The sequence below is a fragment of the Neofelis nebulosa genome, chromosome X (assembly GCF_028018385.1).
Source record: "Neofelis nebulosa isolate mNeoNeb1 chromosome X, mNeoNeb1.pri, whole genome shotgun sequence".
Classification (NCBI taxonomy): Eukaryota; Metazoa; Chordata; class Mammalia; order Carnivora; family Felidae; genus Neofelis; species Neofelis nebulosa.
Window position 1 is genome coordinate 119,914,273 of NC_080800.1, and position 25,581 is coordinate 119,939,853.

Genomic DNA, 25,581 nt, shown 5'->3' on the forward strand with positions numbered 1-25,581 from the left:
TTTCATTGGACAGTGAGAGGTATTTAGAAACCAGTAGCTGGGAGCTTAGGTATTTAGAAACCAATAAGCTGGGAGCTCATTGCTCCCAGGGTATCACTGCTTCTAGGACTGTTCAGTGAACAGTTAAGAAGTATGTGTGTGGGGGGTTGGGGGGGGGGAAATCTACACACATGTATACATACGTATACACTCACATATAAGCATGTAACATACACATCTACATCGATATTTATTTCTACATTGTATCGATTGAATATTGGGTTCACATCAATACCTCTAATTCCCACCCAACATCTCAGGGCTCAGTCCAGCTTTACCTCTTTACATATTTGCAACTTCCTTCCTGAGTAGTTAAAACCCACTGGCTCCCCTTGTTCTCCATATATTTAGTTATTTTCTCAAAATATTTACTTAGCGGATTTACTCATTTGCCTCATCTTCCTACACATATGAAATCTCTTAACCCTGAGAGGCTGCGGCACCGCTTAGCTTAGACATCCTCCCCAAACAGGCCTCAGCTGCCACTAGACTGCCCTTCCATTGCCTTCAGGTCTGCCTAATTGCTTTCTGGCAAAGAAGGAAGACGGAGGGAAACAAGGAAGGAAGAAAGACGGGTTTCACAAATGTAATTTTAAGGTTACCTGAAAGAATCACACGGCACATTTACAGTGAAATCACGTATCACTCAAAGACAAAGTTACGAAGTCAGTCTAAGGTGAAAATCAAGTACAGTCAACATCGCTCCTGAAAATCTTTCAAGATGGTATCTTCTCGGAGACCTCTGAACCATGTCTCCATAAGAGACATGTGTTTCTTTGGCTGGGCAGTAGAATAAGTAGCTTGGCTTGAATGTTAAGAGCTGTGCTGTCTAAACATCACGTACGGCACGGCCACGGCCTCGGTCCACGTGCAGCAAATAGGAACTGAGACCAACGAAGAGCCCACACTACCAGTTCACACTTACTTCTGGACATCAGCTCATTAGGTGGAAATTGTGGGCATGATTGCTCAAACTATTCCCATTTTTTCTTTACCAACCCTAGTTCTCCTGGCTCCTAGTTACGGTTCTTTTCACTAATTATTCATTTACCAAATATTTGATGGGTTACTACTATGTGCCAGGTGATATCCTGGGGGGGGGGATACAAATGTAAACGAACGGACACAAGTCCCTATCCACATGGGACTTTCCTTCCGGTGGAGGAGACAGACAAGAAGCAAACAAATTTACAGCGGGGAAGGTGGTGATAAAGTACTCTGGGGAGAAATAAAGGCGACGTGACGGAGCGATTGGTTGGCTACTTGAAATTAGCTTTTCGCAGGGGTGTCTCTGAGCAAGTGTCACCTTACGCCGAAATATGGATGACAAGTGGTGTCAATCACCCGGACGCCGTGGTGAAGCCAAGCAGAGGGAACGGCCAGGGCAAAGGCTTTAATGCAGGAAGGAGCTTGCCACGTTCCAGAAAAGGAAAAGAGGCCAGAGGAGAGAGTGGTACGAGCAGGTGGGGACGGGGTGTGAAGAGGCAAACAGGAGAGCACCAGGCAGCTGAAAAGGGAATGGAAAGGGGACAAAATGGTAACTGCGCCCACTTCAATCATTTCCCCGGGAGGGGGACCGAGGCATCCGCTAAGGCAGCGGTTCTCAAATTTTAGCAGACATCAGATTCCCCCAGAGGGTTTGTCAAAACACGTTGCCGTGTTCCAACCCCAGTTTTTCATTCAGTAGGTCTGGGGTGGGAGCGTCTGGAAATATTCATTCCTAACAAGGTCCCAAGTGATGTTGATGAGGCTGGTCCAGGCACCACACTTTGGGAACCACTGTGCCAAGGTCTTACTCCTCGGGCTGAGATATAGGGACACCTGGCGGGGGGGGGGGGGTGGGGGGTCATCAATGACACGGAAGACCTTGCCAAAAATGTATTGCATGGCTCCTTGTATTGAGGATACTGTGTACCATTTTAGACGATATTTGTAAGTGCACTTTGATAAAAGACCCAGGTGCTTTCCTCACACAGATTTTCCTCGGCCAGACCTCTATAAAAATACCAAAAATAACATTAAATCATAGTGAAGGCATTTCTTTGGGGAGCTAAGATAATAGAGTCCAGGTATGTTTTTTTCTGATTATCTAAGATATGTAATAAACAATCTACAGGACGCATTTCTTGAAAAAATCACTATCCTTTGATGACTTGAGGAAAAACCTTATTTTAAGTTAAAATAAAGATATATAATGAATAAGAATTCAAAATTTGCATAAAATTTTTAGGTAAAGTAGGAGACTTTAAACACGTTTTAGGCTTGCATTTCGTTGCCCCCGGCTCGGCTCCAATGGGTCTCTTCTGCCATTGGCGATATTTAAAAGCAGAGGTTTGAAAGGTACTGTTCTTTTTATTTTTTTTAATGTTTATTTATTTTTGAGAGAGAGAGAGAGAGGGAGTGTGTGTGTGTGTGTGTGTGTGAGCAGGGGAAGGGCCAGGAAGAGAGGGAGCCACAGAAGCAGGCTCCAGGCTCCGAGCCGTCAGCCCGGAGCCCGACGCGGGGCTCGAACTCACGGACCGCGGGATCGTGACCTGAGCCGAAGCCCGACGCTTCCCCGGCTGAGCCCCCCGGGCGCCCCTGAAAGGTGCCGTTCTAAGGCAAGCCTTCTTAGGCGGCAGTCAGTGGTGGATGGGTTTTGAATGGTTCAACGGAAGTGCCAATTGTACTTGGTGGCAAGTCTTCGAGCTGGGGTAGGTGGCTGTGACCGGTCGTTGAGGACATCCGCCCCACCGGCCAGAGCCGTGGCGGCAGCGATGACAGACAACCAGGAACTGGTACTGCAAAGCAAGGAAATGCTAAGTGAAGCAGAGAGATTGGGAAATGAGAGGAACAGGAAGTAGAAATCGGGGAGAGATACGCTTCCTCGGCCACCACCAACTGCTCACTGTACGAGGCAGAGCGGACGGGGCTTTGCTGCGGAGACAGACAACTTCCGGTCGGTGGCTTCGATCAATGAACACTGGTTTCCCCTTCAAGCTATAGGTACAGGTCCAGTCGGTCAGATCAGACCCTTGATTTCAGCTCAGGTCATGATCTCGCGGACGCGAGATCGAGGCCCGCGTCAGGCTCTGCACTGGGCATGGGGCCTGCTTAAGATTCTCCCTCTCTCCCTCTGTCCGTCTCCCCCGCTCATGTGCTCTTGCGCGCGCTCTCTCTCTCTCTCTCTCTCTTCCTCTTTCTTAAAAATAAGTAAATAAAAGATAATATATGCAAAGCGCAGCACCATGCATGCACCAAGCGCTCAGTAAGCTGGAGCTTTTCCATAGCACCCTCACTTTGATGTAAGTACCTCAAAATAGTGCTAATGAAACATACCAATACACAGCATCCAAGAGCATATCCGATATGTCATATATGATGTTATGTGTAACACCATTAGCGTATACGGCGTTACTATGTGCAACACACGCTTGTCCCTATAATAATAGGTAATAATATTCCGCAAACTGCCGCTTCTCCAGCTTTCTCCATCTCAGTCAGTAGTGCCACGTATCGCTGTCCCCTTGCAAAGTTTATCGTACCACATCGCAAGACAAAGTCCAAATTCAGAGTCCTTAAAACGTTGCCTCCGCCTGGCACCGCACCCGGTCTCTTTGCCGCGCTCCGCGCGTAACACCTATGTTTGGGTCACATGGAACTAATGGGATTTCTTTGCATACGTGGAGCTCCTCTCACTCTCCAGGAGTTGGTGACCCGGCAGTCACGTTTCCGCTGCATGACCGTGACCCCTAGGGATAGCGTACTGGATTGGGGTACACGCTGACCTTAGCAGGGCCGATCAGATTCTCTTTTCCCAGGAAGCACTCTCTACGTGAGGCTGTCAATTCAAATGGCCATATTTCACTATGGATATGCTGAAGTACCAACTTCTGGTTGAGAGAGAAAACGAGAGTGACAAGCAGGGCGAGAGACAGACTGAAGTCAACCTTTCAAAAATAAGAAAGAAGCACAAAGCAAGAATCCTTCCAGTATTTCAATTTCTGGTTTCAATTTCTGGTTCTTAGAATCCTTGAGACAACCTTTGAAGCCTTTTAAAAAGCATTTTGTTTGTAAATAAGATCAAGTAAGTTAGTTTTCCCACGTCCTCAGGAAAGTCTTCTGTAAGGCAGACTGAGATACTTTTTATTCTCACGTGATGTAGATATTTCCATCAGAGCAGCATCTCACCGTAATACTTTGGGCTTTGTGATCCTGCGTCTGTCCTCCCTTCTGCGCTGCAAGATACTTGAGGACAAAGCTTGGTTTTTCATCTCTGCGTCGCACGGAGGCCGACAGACAGAGGGCACCCCAGAGGGGCCCATGACTGTTAGTCGAGGTTGGCCAAGACCTTCGCAGTGGAGGCTATTCGAGCTCTCCTGAGGCTCTCGCAGACGAGGAGGACTTGGCCCAAAAGGAAGGGGACGAGCCCTCATCCTATTAAGGAAAGAAACTGGTTACTTTTACCCCTTGGGCATGTCTCTTGAGTTCCTTACTACACTAGGATCCCTCAGCCCTTTGTATCTGCTGCGGACGCAGAGTTGGAGCAAATATGGGAGGGAGAGGGGGCTTGAATTAGACATGCTCAGACCTTTCCAAGGATTTATGGAAAAGGATGGAGTGGGCATTCTGGGAACACACGCACAGACCACGTGCATCCCATCCGGGCACCTGTGGCGCGAGGGAAGCAGGGGAGCAAATGTTCTCTGAATATGCTGTGGACTGTAAGCTGGCCCCTCAGGGGGGTTCTTCCAATTCCTCTTGATATTCTTCTCTATGAACACATTTGATCTGTCCTACGGCCTCACTCATCTAAAAGATGATTCAGACAAACTAACCCGGGAGGCTGTAGCTTCTTTTTTTTTTTTTTTTTTTTTTTTTTTTTTTTTTTGGTGGTGGGGGGGGGAGCTTCATTTTCAATCAGCAGCTACATCTGGGTTTAGCCAACTTTCCTAAACATACCTTTACATTTCAGATTATGTTATTTGACTTTCTCACAGGTTCTGTGAGCACGAGGAAAAAAAGATTTAGACATTATGTGGAATAGAAAAGGTCACACTTTGATAGAAAATATTTAAGATCGGTTGGCACTGATACATATTATTATGTTATTATGTTCATAAAAATGTCATGTTTGTGAGAATCAAAAAGTCGTCTGTTTACAAAATCTCAAGCCAGACGGGTTGGCATCAGGAAGGAAAAATACCACTGAAGGATTTATGGATGCAAATATTTTGAATTTTTCGATGAAGGGATTGAATAACTAAGGTCAGGACATTATGCTGATAATGTCACAGGCCATTCTTCGTGACATTTTTCAGTTCTGCTGGGTCCGTTTCCATGTGCTTATTCTTGTAAAATATCAAACCTCCTGTTCAGGGTTGTTGAAATTGACGATCAGAATTTGATACTCTTGAAATGGGAAATTAGACAAAAGTGATAGACTTCTATCGGGGTGCCTGGGTGGTTCAGTTGTTAAGCATCAGACTTTGGCTCAGGTCATTACCTCGCAGTTGGTGAGTTCGAGCCCCACGTCAGGCTCCGTGCTGCCGGCTCAGAGTCTGGAGCCTGCTTGGGATTCTGTGTCTCCCTCTCTCTCTCTGTCCCTCCCCCACTGTGCGCTCTTGCTCTCTCTCAAAAATAAAAATTTAAAAAACACATTTAAAAAAAGTGATAGACCTCCCAACCGCAGATGGGGACTAGATATTCATTTGTACCATTACCTTGACGATGGAGGGGCTTACACTGGCCAAACATCCAGTCCACTGACTTCAGGCTCGGTCTCCATGGGAAGCAGAAGCCGCACAGGCACAGTCACGGTGATCCCCACCGTGGCCAAACTGTTCCATTGTCGTCCCTTTCCCCCAGAGAACAACTGGCTCGTCCATTTCGCTGCCAATCACACTGATTTATTGTTGACTGACTCCACGGTTTAGCATCTGCTGAGCATCAATGAGAAAAAGCATAACCCTTCAGCACAGGCAGAACACCAAGCACCGTGGAGGCCCAGTCAGCCTTCATTTATTCACTCAAAACCCATTCACTGAGACATAGTCATCGGGCTTTACACACGTTTCCTGAATTTCAGGCAGCCTGGCAAGGAAGGCGGATACGTCGACAGATGGTTACGATACAACGTTCAAGGTGCACAGGGTATCTTGGGAGCCTGAACGAGAGGCTCCCAACCCTGACCGGAGGGGCCTGGCTGAATCTGCTAATTACAGCAGGTGGGGAGAAGTCCGCTATCCATTCCGCATTCAACAAACCTTTCTTACGAGACTTTATGTACCAGGCACTGTGCTGGGTGGTGAAAATTGAGTGATAAATCAGACACAGTCTCTGCCCGGGAGGAACTTTTGGTCTGGAGAGAGGAGACAAATATATGAACAAGTGTAATAGAAGTCAGAATGAAAAAAAATACTATAGTAGAAATAAATGCAGGCGGTTGTGCGAATATAGAAAAAAATGCCATGAATCCTGCCCCAAGAGGCACTGAGGAAGGTTGCACGAAGGAAGCAGCAATTAACCTGAGCCTGAAAAATTACAGGCCGCTCGCCAGACCAGGAAGGAGGAATGCGTACTGCAGACGGAGAGGAAGCACACGCAAAGTTACGGTGCGCTGCAGCCCCTAGAATATCGGGAGGGAAGCAGTCAACGGGTTAACTTGGACAATGAACTGTCAGGGGCAATCAGATGGGAGATAACGATCTGAAGCGGGATGGGGGTAGATTGTGAAGATCATCAAATGCCAAGGTTTAATTTTGCAAAGGGATCTGTGTTTGGGCAAGATGTATGAGAGCTGGTACAACAATCACGAGACTTGACCCGGGCACCGCTGAGCTGAAGGAGCTAGAACAAGTCACGTGAGGCCTCCGAACTTGCTTCTGCATTTGTAATAGGAACTACGACCAGTCCTACGCTCAACATGTTGCTGGAGGAATTAAAGGAATGACAAAGGTGAACTGCCTAAAGCCAAGCGTGAACTACAGAAAATGCTCGCTGCGTGATCTCAGAACGGGAGCAGCTGGCCACACCACGGGCGCCAGGTTAGGGAGCCGGGAACCCCAGCTAGAAGCTACGCCAGTAGTTCGCGCGGAGGGCAACGAACAGGGGCAGAAGCCGGCAAGAAAGAAGGGGTCTCAAATGCCTGAAGTCCCCCACGTGGATGGAAGGAAGGGACGCGCAAATCAAAGCGGGCTGGAAGAGGCGGGCTCATCGCATGACATCGTCAGATCTTACTCATGCTCGTCTGCCAGGCCCTGTAGCGAGAACATGACACGACCGGAGCCTTGACCAACTCCTCTTGGCGTGTCCTCCTTCGCAACGCCTGGTCAGAGTGCTGTATTCTGTCTCCCTTGTACACTTCCCTTATGTTGGCCTTTAATTGCCTCTTCTTGCCGACAGAGAGGGAGGGCCTCGAGAGTCTGTATTGACTGTGCGACAAGGTGGCCACCCGGCCAGCTTTCAGTGTAGGATTAGGCCTCATCTAGGAAAAAAGGGGTTTCCAAAGATCACACGCAGGTTTTCATAGGTCATCCTTCCTAGGGCTTGTCCACTATATGTAGCAAATATTTCTTGAGTGTTCCATGTGTCAGGGCCTATACATATATATATATATATATATATATATATAGGTATATATAGGTATATATATATATATATATATATAGGTATATATAGGTATATATATATTATATATATATAGGTATATATAGGTATATATATATATAGGTATATATATATATATATATATATATATATCAAATCTTTTTTCAAGTCTATTTATTTTTGAGAGAGAGAAAGCAGGGGAGGGGCAGAGAGAGGGCTAGAGAGAATCCCAGGCAGGCTCTGCACTGTCAGCACACAGTCCGATGCAGGGCTTGAACTCATAAACTGTGAGGTCATGACCTGAGTTGAACTTGGACAGCTAACCAACTGAGCCACCCAGGCATCCCTATATATAAAATCTTTTATATATATATATATATATATATATATATATATAATATATTATATATTATATATAATTATATTGTATATTATATTATATTATATATAAAGTAAATATATATAAAGTAAATATACACATAGTAAATATATAAATACATAAATATATATTTATATATTAAAATTATATATATTTTACATGTATATGTATTTATATATATAAACAAAATCTTTATTTTAATTTTTTTAACGTTTACTTATTTTTGAGAGAGAGAGAGGGACAGAGCATGAGCGGAGGAGGTAGAGAGAGAGAGGGAGACACCAAATCCAAAGTGGACATCAGGCTCCAAGCTGTCAGCACAGAGCAGGGATCAAACCCACAAACCATGAGATCATGAGAGAAAGACTGAGAGAGACAGAGAGAGAGAGAGAGACAGAGAGAGAGAGAGCGAGCATACACGGGGGAGGGCAGAGAGAGAGAGGGAGACACAGGATCCTGGGCAGGCTCCAGGCTCTGAGCTGTCAGCACAGAGCCCGATGCGGGGCTCGAACCCACAAACGGCGAGATCATGACCTCATGAAGTCAGACGCTTAATGGACTGAGCCACCCAGGTGTCCCTAAACAAAATCTTTATACTATCCCTGGAAAATAGGTACTAGCATAACCCTGGCATGCCTGACTATGAGTATATAGAATTCCAGATGTGGAGGAGAAAATAAACAAGCCTACAAAACGGATATGAAGGGTTAAGAGCAAGTTGGAATGTGAGAGAGATCGATGCCCAGGGAGCGCGTCACTAACAAGGTGACATCTGAGTAAAGGAAGTAAAGCAGCAAGGCATGTACTGCACCAAGGAAGAACACTCTAGGGAGAGAAAACACCAAGTGCCAAGGTCTACAGCGGGGACTCCCTGGCAGGTTTGAGGAACAGCAAGAGTCCCATTGTGACTGAGGTGGCACACTGGAGAAGGGGAGAGTGGGAGAAGGCGGGGTCAGAGAGGTAAAGAGCAGGGGAGAAGGACACAGGTTGTACGTGACCTGGTGGATTGAAGGACGTTAGCCTCTTCTCCGGGTAGGACGGGAGCCGCTAGAGGCTCTTGCAAAGAGGAGTGACGTGGCCTAATTTCCGTGTTAATTTCCCTGTTAACATGTCCACCTTGGCCGCCGTATTCAGAGTACACTGGGACGAGAGGGGGAGGGGAGAGGCAGAGGGGCCAAGTGCCACAAAGGTGGTGGAGGCCAAAACCACAGTGTCAGTTACCGATTTATTACCTCTCAGTTCCAACATCAGTGTTTTCTGTCTCTTGATTGGACCCAAACCGATATACCTACGTTAGTTAAACCACATCAATTTGTTTGAAATACTAGTCCCTCTCTCTCCACCCCCTCCAGTCCTGAATGTCTAATCTTCTGGGGAAACTGTGGGACTCATTGATGTCTGGCCCAAGATTCAGCCGTCAGGGGCCCTATCATTCCTTAATCACTCTCTATCTGGAGATAGAACTAACTGAGCTGTAGCCATTCCTTCAAGTGTTCTCCAGCGAAAATAAAATTGATTCACGTTAACACATACTTAGATTAAGACATGATAGAGAAAATAATGTGGTGATAATAAAAAGCGGCTCTAGAAAAATCAACTAAAATATTCATAAATGCTAATGCCAGCCAACAGTACACAGATTTCTCTACTGCTTCTTTTGCAGAACTTTTTTTGAGACCTCAGATGGTTACTAGATACGAAAATGAATGCTCATGAGAATAACTAAGAGTGATCGTGTGCTTTACAAACCCATAATCGAGAAAATAATTACAAAAAAGGATGGGGCAAAAAGCGTCAGTTTTGCTTTTAAAGGAAAATTCAAATGATGCTTCACCCAGAAATACTTACGTAATCAACACTTAAAGAGCTGCAAAACGCAGCTCTCTTCTTAATTTCCAGCAGGTATTATAAGCTCATAAAATCATGTTATTTTAGGCGAGGAAAAAACTCATAACTATTACAGAGAGGCAAACTCTGTGCTATTTTACCATAAGTTTTTTCCCCTTCTTGACATCCTAAATGCCTATAATTTTAGTCACCAAGACCCTACATAAAGTTTTACTAGCATAAAGCTGAAGTACCTTATTATCTTTTCTATTTATAGGGCACAGATTCACCTGATATCTGGGTCTCCGGCGTCCTTATTTTCAAAGCCGATACCACAAATGCAAAGAGACAACACCCTATTTAATCTGAGCTGATAACTGACCTTTGACTGAGCGAACAACAAAGCTGAGCTAATTTACATCAAAATTGCTGTTTTAAAGTGAAGAAGGAAATGGCCACAAGATTGAGGTTAAACCAAACTTATAATGGAAAAAAAAATTTAAATACCTGGTTAGAACTGGTGGGCAGAAATGTTCCTAGATTTCAGCTTAAAAAAAAAACAAAAAACAACTCCATCCACCAAGATGTGGCTGATATCAGGTGTCTTTGAGGCGCTTCCTGAAGGGCTGATGAGGAGAGACAACGTATCTCCTAAGCTCTGTAGTCCCTCTGTAGTCCCAGTCCCCTGGCAAGTGCCCGGCACGGAGGGCAAGCTCCATGGATCTCACATTAAATATATCATATCATACGGTAAGTATGTTATATGATAAATGTCTCAAACGGAATGAGATGGGAGTCAAACAGCAGAGTGTAACATACTGTTTCCCAGACTTCGCTCGTTCCTGGGACGTGTACAGGCTATTTTCCATCCCTTAGATCACCCACATTATTATTTACTTAACATTGTTCTTTTTTAAATGTTTATTGATTTATTTTTGAGAGAGAGACAGACAGACAGAGCACACAAGCAGGGCAGGGGCAGAGAGAGAGGGAGACCCAGAATCCGAAGCAGGCTCCAGGCTCCAAGGTGTCAGCCCAGAGCCCGACGTGGGGCTCGAACTCACAAACCGCGAGATCGTGACCTGAGCCGAAGTCAGGTGCTTAACCGACTGAGCCACCCAGGCAGGCGCCCCTTGTTTACTTACCATCGTCCTTTTCATTGAACCACATCTTCCCCTTAAATACACTGGGCTTCACCTTAGCTCCAAAGATCCATGAAATCAGAGGTGTTCTTATGCTAATTATTTTTGCCACACATGAAAATAAAAGCATACCTTCAGAGCTGAAGATGTTCCTGCACGTACAGCCCAAACCATCTCATGCCTCGCCGGCTTTACACGTGTTACCCCACTTTGGGAAATGCTGGCACGATGCAAAAAGCATGACAAGGAACCCCGCCTTCATCAGGTTCACATTCTAGTCGGAGGTTTCAACACATGAAAGCATTTACATACAACCCTCTGTGACCCACAGACACACACACACACAGTTTTGTTTTGTTTTGTTTTGTTCTGTTCTGTTTCAGGTTAGGGCTCGATAGTTTTTACGGTGAATTAAACTTCGGTCATAACATGCTCCACCTCTCCGTAGATACGTTACTAAGAACCAGAACATTTTCTCTGAGTTAGTTAAATTATGGTTGACATTTTTATTTGGGGGGTATTCAGCATTTGGGCTATTGCCCAAAACATTAGAGGCAGGTTAGAAGTTTTTTCTAAGAAAATGCAAATCTGGACGATCGGGGGATTCAATGGAAGAGGAACTATTTAAAGTCAGCAGAGAGGGAACATTCTACCAGGCAGCTGAATCAAGCCAGTGACCAGAGTTGGGCAGTGAATTGGGTACCAAGATTTCTGGCGATGAAAGTCCTAAAAGGGAAACGTGGTGGATCTTTAGTCGTTGTTTGAAGAAAGGAAACACACACGTTAGTCTACAGAAACAAGCTTTGTTTCGGCAGGAAAAATAAAGTCTGATGATAATCGCGCCAGTCCCTGTGTAAGACGCACGGAGGCGCATGTCGGCAATATTGTCAACTGTCACTCTACAAAAGACACAGAAGCACTGTTTGCAAATAGGCCACTCTTGTCTAGACCCTTTAAAGAGCCAGAGAATAGGGGCGCCCGGGTGGCTCAGTCGGTTGAGCGTCCCGCTTCGGCTCAGGTCACGATCCCGCGGTCCGTGGGTTCGAGCCCCGCGTCGGGCTCCGTGCTGACGGCTCAGTGCCTGGAGCCCGCTTCGGATTCTGGGTCTCCCTCTCTCTCTCTCTCCGTGTCAAAAACAAATAAACATTAAAAAAAAAAAATGTAAAGAGCCAGAGACTATAACACATTCCATCATAACTGAAGGGAGCCATCTCTGCAGAGCAGAACGCGCAGGCGGAGATACTAAGGCGCCGAAAGAGATTTTGGTGACACCACAGTGATGGATGTCACAGAATCTAGAAAGGACCGAACCGCACACCTGCTACACCATTTCATTCAAGTTACGGCCGTCTTCCCTCCGCCTCAGATATTCTGTAGTGACCTCAAATGAGGGCCTAATACTTGAGAGCCCACATGTGCTAAATAGTGCCGTTTAGTACTTGCTACCCCCAACTCAAAACCTCACCGCTGGCTCACGTCCGCGGGACAATTCTACTTCTCGAACCAAGGTAGAGCCGCACCCGACCTGTCAAGGCTGTGGAAGCCGAGCGAGAGACACTTTCGTCGCGGGAAGCTGCTGAGAGCGGGAGGCTGTTACCGCAGGATAACTTAACAAAAACTGACTGCTAGGCAAAAACACGTTGGCAAGGAAACCGGTTTGCTCCCATGAATGGACTCTCGGGCGAGCTTGTGTTCTACCAGAATGTTCTGTGCTATGTTACGTGGCAAATACAACTTCCCTCTTGCAATTTTTAATTCGGGTCCCGCCAACTGACTTCCTCAGTTTATAGAGCAAGGAATTTTAACAACCACCCCTGATGGGCAGGTCGATAATGAACGTTGAGCTATAGCTGCCAAAGGCCCGGAGGGACGGGTGGGGAAGAAAACAAAAGAGAGAGAGAACCAAGAGGAACCAGCCTTTTGTACGCACTTGGTGCTTTAAGTATATCCTTTCAGCCAATGCTCGTGGCAACCCTAGTTTTGCTGCTATTTTGTGAATGTAAGTCCGAGGGGTTGGATAAATTGGCCACAGTCAAAGAGCTACTGAGTGAGACCGCTGGAATTGGAGCCCGGATCTGACGGACCCAGACACAGAGCATCACTCCAAGGACTGCTAGAGAAGTCTTTGGAAGCCTAGTCTTGCACTAAGTTTAAAGATAAAGGGGTCACGTTGTAAGGGATTATCCAATCTGTTTCTAGGCCTGTAATTTGGGTTTAAGGTTAATCGTAGTGTAAGCTATAGTTTATGATTTTAATTGCAAAGGTCACAGAAAATTTGGAAAATATAAAAATCACAAGCGAGTGTTCATCAACTCTCTTGAGGGTCAGGAACGTGCAAACTTGAAAGCGGAGGAGGAATCTCAAAGAAAAAGACATATTTGACTACATAAATGTTAAACAAATGCTGTATCTCAGGTATAGGCTTTAAATTTTAGCAGCTACAGTGTGTGTGATATATTCAGCAGGCAATATATATATCAGTGGGCAATATATCAGTGGGCAATCTCGTATTTCTATTCATTCTTATGATAATACAGTGTTACATGTTAATATTAAATAACATGTTCATTCATATAGTATATGTCAATATTAATAACTATCAATAATGTATGTTATACCTTTTCATATGTTTGTTCAGTTGTGAACTAGAACTAGAAACTGGGGGAAGGGGGGACATAGACATATATACCTGAGGAATCTAACATCCAGAAACGTCGTGACTATTGGCCTGACGCGGCAGCATTGGGACCTGGCTGTGCAGTTACTGAACAGGGGCCAGGATGCGGATTGCTTCTCATGGACCACATGTGAGATGTGGGCCAGGTGGTAGGAGAGCTATTCACCTGAAGCCTTTTTAAAATCTTGCCAAGGCAGGGGCGCCCCGGTGGGGGGGGGGGCCTCAGTCCGTTGAGCGCCCGCCTTCGGCTCAGGTCATGATCTCGCGGTTCGTGGGTTCGGGCCCCACGTCGGGCTGTGTGCCGACAGCTCAGAGCCTGGAGCCTGCTTCGGATTCTGTGTCTCCCTCTCTCTCTCTGACTCCTCTCCTGCTTGTGCTCGCTCGTGCTCTCTCAAAAATAAATAAGCAAACATTTTAAGTAAATAAAATCTTGCCAACGCAGACTGCATACCAGGGTAAAGTGATCAAATAGAAGATAAAAATGCTGAATTCTCAGGATAAAATGGAGGTAACTGGCGTTGATTGATTGTCGCCATCGGGGGATCTCCGAAGAATACACATATGTGCCACCAAGGAAAAGAGTCAGATTTGCCCATCCCCTAAGTCCAAGGAGAGACAGCTCTAAACAACCACCACAACCAGAGACACCAACACCAGAGGCCTTAAATTCCAGTCAACATAGAACTTGACCCTGACCTCCCCTCCCTGGAGAGGTCAGAAACTGTAGCCACCTGCTCGTGTGGAGGAAGGAGGAGATGTGTGAGGGAGAGACATTCACGTGGAGGATGGAATTCTTCACCATGAGATTCAAAGTGTTGCCATTATCACCCTAGACTACACGCGTTCATTGCCGAATTGGAACTATTACAGATGAGAGCAACCAGAGGACTTTACGGCGACTAAGACTGAGTGCGCGAGCTATGAAGACTGGCTAAAAGTTCATTCTTGGACTCCAAAAAATTTTTTCCACAAGATGGATTTAAAGTAATAGTGGAGAAAAAGGAAAAGAACGTCTTATTGCACCTTAGAAGGACTCCCCGTCCGATGTACTTCATACAATTGCTGTCGTCTTCTCCCACGGTTTGAAAGGTAGGTGCTAGTTAGCGTTCACTCGTTTCGTTGACATATGTATGGAGCGTCACAACTCTGTGCCAGCTTGTGTCCTAGGCATTTGGGAGACTGCAGTGAATACAGACTTAAAGAAAGATCAGATAAAGGTATTTGTACTGGAGAGGACTGATCATGACTAGGGGGAGCCCGCCATTCGAAGAAGAGTTTCAAAGGTGGTCTTGCTGAGGAGGTAGGACGTAAGGCAAGACCTGAATAAGAAGACGTAGACAGCAGCGTACAATTTACAGAGGGGAATACTGTTGGCAGAGGGAAGAACTGGCGACAAAGCCCCAAGGAAAGATGCTCAGGGGACAGAAAGAAGGCCAGTGTGACTGGAGCGCGGCGAGCTAAGCAGAGAGTGTTGGGGCTCGACGTTGGCGAGGCAGAAGGTCCGGAGCATGGAAAGGCTTGTTCGTAAGCCTACGCTATTTGGATTGTATCCCGAGTGAAATGGCAAGCCACTGGAGGATTTTAAGCATGGCGATGACATAAGAATGACACTTTAAAAACATCACTCTGGTGCCTGTGAGTAAGCGAGACTATGAGGAATGGGGCAGAGAGATAAGTTAGGAAGCCGTTACGGAAGCCTAAGCAGAACAGAATGGTGACTTAGGCCGGAGTGGTAGAGTGGAAGACATAGGAGGAAGTGGACATATTCAGAAGCTGTTTTGGAAGCAGTGTTGGGAGGATACGTTGATGGAGCAAATTCAGAAAACTGAGGAAAAATCAAGGATTATCCTGGAGTTCTTGGGTTAAGCAATTTCATTAATGTTGCTACTACCTGTTGACATCTACAAAGACTAGGAGAGGGGCACCTGGGCGGCTCGGTCGGTGGAGCATCTGACTTTGGCTTCGGTCATGAGCTCTCTGTGAGTTCGAGCCCCACGTTGGGCTGGCCGCTGTCAGCGCAGAGCCCGCTTCGGATCCTCGATCCACCCCCCCACCCCGCTCTCTGCCTCTCCCCTGCTCATGCTCACTCGCTCGCTCGCTCTCAAAAATAAATAAACATTTTTAAAAAGTTTAAAAAGACTAGGAGAGGTACAGGCTTAGAGGGAAGTCAGAAGGTCTGTCTGTCACGTGCTAGATTTGAGATGCCTATTTGGTACCCAGGGAAGGAGATCGTGAAGGACTTGGGATATGTCCAGTAAGTCAGAAGCTCGGCAGAGATGTCAGGGCAGGATACAGATTTGGGATCCTTGGAACCTGTTTGTTGCTTAAAACCATGTAACAAATGAAACCACCTAAAAAGTGAGTAGAGTAACAACAGAAAAGTGGCCCGGGTTTAAATTCTCGGGACACCATTTTCCAGAGGTCCAAGGGAAGAGAAGCCAGGAAAAGAGACTGAAAAGGGGTCAGCCAGTGAAATAGGTAGAAAAAACAGAATTGTGCGGTGTCATGGAAACAGATAGAAGAAAGTACTTCAACCAGTAGGGAGTAGCCAACTATGCGACATGGTGCCGAGCGATTAACTAAGAGGGAGATAACGAAGTGACCATGGTATCTGACAGGTAATCTCAATACCAAATAATATATTTGACTTCCCTTTATGGGCCTTATTAATATTTTCTGCAATTGCAAACTGTCAACAGATGTTATTGGAAAATGCAGTCATGTTTGTAGTATTCATCAACTTTGCAATTTGGAGTGCTTCCTTGGCCTCGATAAATATTCACTCTCACACCTAAATTTGTATCCTTTTTCCTAAATGGGTCCCCTAAATTGTAAAAGCTTCTGGCAGCACAAACCCTGGGACTATAAATGTTTAGGACAGGTAGATAGATAGATAGATAGATAGCTAGCATTTCTTTCAAACATATTCGGAAGTGAATGAGAATTTGATATCTTGGTCTATTTAGACTTTAACTCACACCCTCTGCCCTCTCGGCTCTACAGCTGATGATCTACTGTTTTCTTCAATTCCGTATTTTGGAAAAGACTAACAGGCTGATCGTGTTTCTTTACGGATGACTATTATTAGGTTAACACGTCTGGTTTTTGTTTTCGTGGGCTGTAGAGACTTGACGGCTAGGATTCTTTGTGACATTTCATCATTTTACCTGATGTGAATCTGTTTTTATTAATTTTTCATAGAACACAGTGAACCCCCTTATTCTAGATGTAATGCTTTCCTTGAGGTCAGAAACAGCGGGGCCATGTGTTTTTCTGCAGTATTGCTGTTTCCCACGTTCTCACCTGTCTTCGAGCTGTCTGTATTTGTAGCCCTTATCTCTTGCGCCTGTCCTCCATATTGACTATCCTCGCGTTCATGGTTTTCACCTTTCTTTTTCTCTGTGTTCTAGGAGGTGCTCAAGCTTGGCTTCTTATTCACTAATTCAATTTTCTGAGGTGCCAATTCTATTCATTACTTCCACACAGTTATTTTTCTCATTGTGTTCTTCATCTTTGAGGGGTCTATCCTTTATTTATATTTACAAAAAGAGCAAGAGAAAATGCGATAGGAACTCGAATTTGGCCACAGAACAAGACAGAGGTGCTGCACTCTACATTATAGGCCTCCTCATCCTGAGCTCCCCAAGCAGAGAGGTCTTAAAAGTTATCTCTGAAATCCATTCTAATGTTGAAAATATATCAATCAAGAAAGCACTGACAGGGGGTACTTTGGGGACAGTTGGGAATAGCTCTCTGACTGACGTTGCAGAAAAACTTTAGGGCCCAAGAAAGGCCCTGAGGCTTTGGCAGGCCTTGAGACTCCGTTGTTCATCTGCAAAACCAGAGAGATACTTAATAGGGAGGAAGTCCAGGAAGCAGAGAGCTAAAAACATTACTTGACTCATGCTCACTTTAGTACTCCAGTATTACTTGGAAATGCAAGGTCGAAGTCATCAGATCTGACCGCTAAATGCACCAGCAGCAATGTGCTGGGCACGGACGTCACCAGGTAGCCCATTGAGAATCTTTGCACAGGCTGACTAGTGAAGAGTTGTGCCTGCTGAAGCCTGCTGACCGTAAAGACTGGGAGAGGTACCTCCTTCCTTAAATGCACAGAAACCAACACAAGGCCACAAGGATAATAATCAAGGAAACATGACACCACCGAAAGAAACTAACAAAACCCCAATTACTGACACTGATCTCTACTGAAATAGAGATCTGTGAGCTATCTGACAAAGAATTCACGAGGCACCTGGGTGGCTCCGTCGGTTAAGTGTCTGACTTTGGCCTAGGTCATGATCTTGCCATTCCTGAGTTGGAGCCCCGCGTCGTGCTCTGTGCTGAAGCTCAGAGCCTGGAGCCTGTTTCAGATTCTGTGTCTCCCTCTCTCCCTCTCTCTGCCCCTCCCTACTTGCACTCTGTCTCTATCTGTCATAAATAAATAAACATTAACAAAATGTTTAAAAAATCAATTCAGAATGATCCTCGTAAAGAAATTCAGCAAGGTACAAGAAAACACAGAAAACGAAATGAAATTAGGAAAACAGCATGAACTAATGACAGGTTCAACAATAAAGCAGAAACCATTAAAAAAAAAAAGAAAAAAGAAAACACCCAGAAATTCTAGACTTAAAGAATACAATGAATGAACTGAAAAATTCAATAGAGAGCTTCAACAACAGACTTCACCAAGCAGAAGAAAGAATAGGTAACTGAGAAGACATTTCACTGACATCAACTAGTCAGAAGAGCAAACAAACAAAACAAAAACAAAAATGAGTGAAGAAAGCCTACATAAATTACAGAATACCATTAACAGAAACAATCTACATGTTACTGGAGTTCCCAGAAAGAGAAGAGCGGGAGAAAGGGGCGGAAAGCTTTTTTAAAGAAATAATGGCTGGTGTTTTACAGCCACTGTCACAGTGCCATCACTCGCTAACGCTAACGCCACGTCTGGCCCACCGAGTTCCAGCCCAAGGTGAAGGGGGGTAAGTAAGGAGGTCTCTGCGCCATGGCTCCAACAAAGCAGACTGCCCACCGATCCACTGGTGGTAAAACGCCCAGGAAGCAACTAGCTTCAAAAGTTGCTGGCAAGAGTGCGCCCTCTACCGGAGGGGTGCGGAAAACTCATCGTTACAGGCCTGGTACCGTGGCCCTCCACCGCACTAGACGTTATCAGAAGTCGGCTGAACTTCCGATCCACAAACTCCCGGTCCAGCGTCTAGTGTGAGAAATCGCTCAGGACTTCAAAACAGATCTGAGCTTCCAGAGTGTGGCCATCGACGCCTGGCGGAGGCAAGCGAGGCCGATCAGGTGGGTGTTGGCAGACGGCAACGTGCGTGCTATCCGGGCCAAACGTGTAACAGTCAGGCCGAACGACATCCAGTTAGCACGCCACATATGTGGAGAACATGCGTAAGCATCCGCTGTGATGGAAAACATCTCGTTCTTCAAAAAAAATATTTCTCTTCTTCCTGTTATTGGTAGTTCCGAACATTAGCTATATTTTTTTTCCATGGGGTCAAAAGGTACCTAAGTATACGATGGCAAGTGGAAACATCGGGGACAGAAATGAGGTATTGGCAGTTTTTCCATTTTCACTTGTGTGTGAATTTTCGATATAAATGCAGGGACATAAGGCGTTAATGAAAGTCAAAATGTTGTAGTGAACATGTTGCAGCAGTTCAACTTTATAACAATTATACATAAACTTGTTAAATTTTTCTAGGGGAAAAAAAAAAAAAAGAAAGAATGGCTGTAAACTTCCCAAACCTGGGGAAAGATCTGGACATCAACATTCATGAAGTTAATAGGTCCCTCCAAAAGTCCAACACAAAATGATCTTCTCCAAGATACATTAAAATAAAACTATCTAAAGTCGAGACAAAGAAGGGATTTTAAAAGAAGCAAAAGAAAAACAATTCTCACCTATAAGGGCACACCCATAAGGCTGTCAGCATATTTCTCAGCAGAAATCTTGCAGGACAGGAGAGAGTGGGATGATATATTCAAAGTGCTGGGGAAAAGAAAAAAAAAAACCCTGCTAACCAAGGATGCTTTACCAGGCAAAATTGTCTTTCTTTCAGAAATAAAGACAAGATAAAGCCTTTCCCAAACAAACAAAAGCTGAGGGAGTTCACAAGCACTAGACGCATCTTACAAGAAACGCGAAAAGAAGTTCTTCAAGCAGAAACAAAAGAATAATGATTAGCAGTGTGAAAACATACGAAAAAATAAAACACACCAGCAAAGGTAAATACATAGTCAAACTCAGAATACTCTTAACACTGTAATATTGTGGTGTGTCAATCACTTAACTCAAGTATAAAGGATTAAGGACCAAAGTATTGAAAATAACTATTTCTATGATCATTTGTTAAATTATATACAATATAAAAAGAGGTAAATTGTGACATCAAAAACATAAATACAGGGAAGGAGTAAGAGGGTAGAGTTTTTGTATGTCATCACAGCTAAGTTGTTACCAGCTTTAAAAACACTGCCATTTATAAGAAATTTTATGTAAGTTTTATGGCAACCACAAAACAAAAACTATAGTTAGATACACAAAAGATAGAGAAGGGAATCAAAGCATTCTATTATGGAAAATCATCAATTCGCAAAGGAAGACATCCAAAAAGGAAAAAAGGAACATGACAAAACAGCCTGAAAATAACAAGATGGCGTTAGTAAGTCCTTATTTATCAATAATTATTTTTTAAATGTATTTATTTTGAGAGAGAGAGAGAGAGAGAGAGAAAGCACAAGTGGGGGAGGGGCAGAGACAGGAGAGAGAAAGTGCCAAGCAGACCCTGTGTTACCAGCACAGAGCCCGACATAAGGCTTTATCTCACGAACCTGGGAGATCACGACCTGAGCCAAAATCGAGTCGGAGGCTTAACAGACAGAGCCACCTGGATGCCCCATATCAATAATTGTTTTAAAGGTAAATGGATTACATTCTCCGATCAAAATGTATAGAGTGGCTGAAAGGATTAAAAAACAAGATGTAACCATATGCTGCCTACAAGAGGCTCACTTCAAATTTAAGGACACATGTAAAGCCTAAGTGAAGGAATAGAAAATAAAATATTCCATGCAAACAGAAACCAAAAGAGACCAGGGGTAGCTACACTTTATCAGACGAAATCGACTTCAAATCAAACCTGTAACAAGAGACAGGGGTGCCTGGGTGAGCGGCCAGTCAGTGGAGCAGCCAACTTCAGCTCAGGTCATGTTATCATGGTTCGTGGGTTCGAGCCTGGAGCCTGCTTGAGATTGTCTCTCTCCCTTTCTCTCTGCCCCTTCCCTGCTTGTGCTCTCTCTCAAAATAAATAAACTTAAAAAGATGTCTAAAGGGGCGCCTGTGTGGCTCAGTCAGTTAAGCATCTAACTTCAGGTCAGGTCAGGATCTCAAGGTTCGTGGGTTCAAGCCCCATGTCAGGCTTTGTGCTAAGTGCTCAGAGCCTGGAGCCTGCTTCGGATTCTGTGTCTCCCTCTCTCTCTGCCTCTCCCCGCCCCCCCCCCCCTCTCTCAAAAATAAACATTAAAGAAATTTTTTAAAAAGAGACAGAGGAGGTGGTATATCATGATAAAGGGGTGAGTTCATCAAGAGGATACGACCATTGTAAATATATGTGCACCCAACATTGGAGCCCCAAAATACAATAAGCAAATATTAACAGACCTGAAGAGAGAACTGGATGATGGATGAATAAGGAAAATGTAGTGTGTGTGTGTGTGTGTGTGTGTGAGTGCGTGAGTGTGTGTGTGACTGTGTGTGTGAGTGTGTGTGTGTGTGCGCGTTATGGAGTATTATCCTGCCATACAAAAGTGGGAAATCCTGGCGGTGGATTGTGCAGACATGGTCCAGATTAAGGCTCGAGACCTTCGCGGCAAGAAGGAGGAAGTGCTTCAAGAGCTGGAAGTCCTGAGGGTGGAGCTGTCCCAGCTGTGCATCCCTGAAGTGACAGGCAGCCCAGCCTCCAAGTTCTCCAAGATCCGAGTTGTTCACAAATCCGTCGCCCGTGTTCTCACCGTCATCAACCAGGCTCAGAAAAAGAACCCCGGGAAACTCTACGAGGGTAAGAACAAGCATGAGCGGAACCTGAAGCCCAAGAAGCAGCAGCAGGGGTGGCTACACTCGCTGTGCAATCAAGGCCTGAGCATCAGCATCAGTGAAACACAAACAAACTCACTCCCGAAACCAACTTCGCACTGCATGTTTAACTAGAATTGAAATAAAATTTTGAAAAAAAAGAAAAAAGAAAAAAGCCACACTAACAAAGTAGGAAGTCCCGCCTTTTACGACAATATGGATGGACTCTGAGGGCATTACGCTAAGTGAAAGAAGTCAGAGCACAACACACGTGTGTTCGCGCTCATATGCGTAATCTAAAAAGGCTGAACTCCTGGAACCAAAAAGTAGATCGGTGGTCGTCAGGCGTGGGGATGGTGGAAATGGGAACATGTTGGTCCAACGCTCCAAGCCTCCAGCTATCGATGAATTAGTTCCGGGATCTAATGTACAGCATGGTGACTATAACCCACAATACCGAATTGTCTACTTTCGAGCTGAAAGACAGTAGACCTTAGCTGTCCTCACCAAAACAATGGTAATTATATGCGGAACCGATGTGTTAACCAAACCTTATGTGGCCATCGTTTCACTGTATATATATTATGCATCCAGTACAAGCTTGGATTGTGACTAACTTGTTCTGCGCATGTTCCGCAAGACGAGCAAACATTTCTAACACGTTTTAACTTGACAAACGAACGACGTCTTGGTCTTGCAATACGAGTCGTACGTGACGCCCAAAGTCACATGATCACAACTGAGCCAATGGTTCTTGAAATTCGCTTTGATACGCAAGCGCTTTGGATGACAAGCGTGTTTCCGGAATGAATTACGCTCGCACACCAAGGTATTAGTGTATACACTATATACATTTCACCATATATACACAAATGTATAATTATCGCCACGTACACCTAAAACTTGTATTTGTCCCATGTCAATATACCTCAGGAAAGCTGGGGAAAAGTGACAAGAAGGGAGACAAGTGACTCAGAGAACAGAAGAGCAGGAGGAGCCAGAAGACAGGAAGCAAGGAAGGTGGAAGAGAGCAGAAGAGGAAGAGGGAAAAAAAGAAAAAGAAGAGGAACAGAACGAGAAGGAGCAGCAGCCCCGGCAACGGCAGCAGCAGCCAGCATCTCCGTCTGTGAGGGGGCGGAGGCAGTCGCCAAACAGGGAAGTGTTCCGCAACCCAAAGAAAATGTTATGAAATAGGTACGGTCAGGAAAAGATCTTGGAAATTAAAAATACGACCGCCGAAATGTAAATTTTAGTTAAAATATAATATGGAAATCGCCTTCTAGGCAGAACAAAACTGACAGAAGAACCGAAGTGGGAGGAAAACTATAAAAGATAGAAATTCAATACAGGCTGTCTCACATCCAATAGACAGGTGTTCTGGAAAGACAGAAGTGGAAGGAGGGAACTGGTAGAAGACACAAAAGCCGACTCCCTGGGGCTATCGGACTTCAGTGTTCCAAGTGCGGGAGCCCAGTAAGTGCCCAGCCCAGGTTAAAGATTAAAGCTCCACATCGGGGGGCGCCTGGGTGGCTCAGTCGGTTAAGCGTCTGACTCGACTTCAGCTCAGGTCACGATCCCACGGTTCGTGAGTTCGAGCCCCACGTCGGGCTCTGCGCTGCCAGCGCGGAGCCTGCTTGAGATTCTCTCCCTCTCTCTCTGCCCCTCCCCTGCTCGGGCATGCACGTGCACGCTCTCTCTTTCAAAATAAATACCCTTAAAAAAAAAAAAAGTGAAAAGACCACCCCGGGGGAAGGTTGGGGGGCAGAAAGTAAAGGGGCGCAGTGTGCAACAATACATCAAGAAGCAGTGATGTATACACATTATCTAGAAATGGATCACTAATCAGAAGCAAGAGCTAAACAGTGTGTCCATCTGAGGAACCAGGGAGATGGTTGAGAGACGAGTTGCTTTTCATTTTAAGCTGACAAAGTTGGTGATGAATGGACTGGATCAGAGTCAAGGAGACCGGTCAGGGGCCACTGGGGCATCGAGCCACGAAGTGCGGAGGCCCAGCACTGGCGGTGGGCATGGAAGAGACGACGTTGAGGGAACCTACCAGTGAGTGACCAGTGAATGAGTTGAAGATGACTCCAGTGTTTCCAGATGGAGCGATTTTAATTAAGAAGTAATATTTCCAGGGGCGCCTGGGTGGCTCAGTCGATTGAGCGTCTGACTTCAGCTCAAGTCATGATCTGACGGTTTGTGAGTTCGAGCCTGCAGCGGGCTCTCTGACCCCACTTCGGATCCTCTGTCCCCCTCTCTCTCTGCCCCTCCCTCATGCACGGGCACATGTCCATGCATGCTCTCTTTCACTCTCTCTCTCTCTCAGAAAAAAAAAAATTTAACAAAAAAGAAGCAAGATTTCTGTGCAGAAAGTGGAGTTTTCCGTTTATGTGCAGCCCTCTTATGCAAATTGCTACGCTTGTGGAGAAGACCTCACTGGTCCATTTTCATTACTGATATTTTCCAATATATTGTTTACATCCAGTAGCGTAAGACTGTATAACTCAAAATTTTCATGGGTACCCACAGCTTAGTCACTCCAAGTGGAATGGGGAAATAGAAAGAAAATGACTTTATAGAATGTTGTAGAAACAGACTTTTTTGGCGGTGGGCAGAGTGGGGATAAAATAGCATGGCTTTAATCTAGATATCCAAAAATAATCACGATTGTAAGATAAAAGAGTGCTTTTTTCACGGGAGATAAAACTTGCCTTTAAAATCTCTCTGTTGATTTCGGTAACCATGGATGTTCCACACTTCTGTGTTCAACAGACCAATAGTGAAGCGATGCTAGGAACATTGATGGTGTTATGACATTTTTGGGCTCAAATTAAACACCACAGCTTATCTCTGTAATTATGATATTTAGAAAGGACATCACCAAAAACGACGGGGGCATAAATCAGCACAGAAAGCTATGGAGTCAGTATTTGGCACGAGTGAGAGACAAGTCCCACAGAGACCCACTGAGCTCCGAGAGAAGCCGATTGAAAGGCCATTAGCTCAGATGATGATCATGTAATCAGATAGGTTAGCTGATAATTTGTGCAAAGTGCTTAGGAAGCTCCTTAAACCAGAATAGTTAAGGAGGTTGACTTCTTTCTGTGTGATAGATAAGGCATGACGCACATTCCCACTAATGGATGATTTTAAAAGGAGATAAAGAGAACCCCGGCAGTAATGGTAGGGATTGCGGAGTGGAGCGCGTTGGGAATGGCCAAGCATTCTGCCCTGATGTCCCGGGTGTGCTGATGTCCCAGCTCAGGCTCTCCTCGGGGAGGCCGGGGCGGGGCGGGAATCCTCTCCAAAAGAGGTCGGCAGTTTGCCTGGAGGAGGGCTCTCGGGGTAGATGTCAGGACCTGACCCAGAAGGAGAGTGTTGAGGGAACTCCGGATCTTCGTCGGAAGCCCTGAGGGACAAAAATAAATAAAGAGGCAAAACCAATCAATCAAGAGGTGCACTCAGAAGCGCGATGCGCGGAATCCCTCCCCTTCCCCTGGAGACTACGACCTTCCTTCTTTTGACTCTTGTGGGCATTCTGTCGGCCGGTGGAGTCTTTGAAGACCCAAGCACGGGAGATGGGCGGTTTTGAAAGCGCTGTAAGAACCGAGGCACTACAGAAAGTACCGTGGGCAGGAGAGGCCATGGGCCGCTTAACCGGCCCAGAGGAGGCTGAGAAATGGAGAGGAGAGGATGGGACCCGGACGATCTCTCGCACCTCACTTCTCAGTGCACTTGCTCACCCGTAGCAAACACGGAGGACGCAGGGGTCAGGACCGAGAGGTTGGCAACCTAAGTATTTGTGATCTTTAGATGAGGACGC

At 45.4% G+C, this 25,581-nt stretch overlaps 1 protein-coding gene across 1 annotated transcript; it reads left to right on the top strand.

The window, feature by feature from the left end:
• Positions 1 to 21,521: 21,521 nt before the first annotated feature.
• Positions 21,522 to 21,890, top strand: LOC131502158 (large ribosomal subunit protein uL29-like). The gene has a single exon (XM_058712742.1). The coding sequence runs from the start codon at positions 21,522 to 21,524 to the stop codon at positions 21,888 to 21,890; it is 369 nt and encodes a 122-aa protein (XP_058568725.1).
• The last annotated feature ends 3,691 nt before the right edge of the window (positions 21,891 to 25,581 follow it).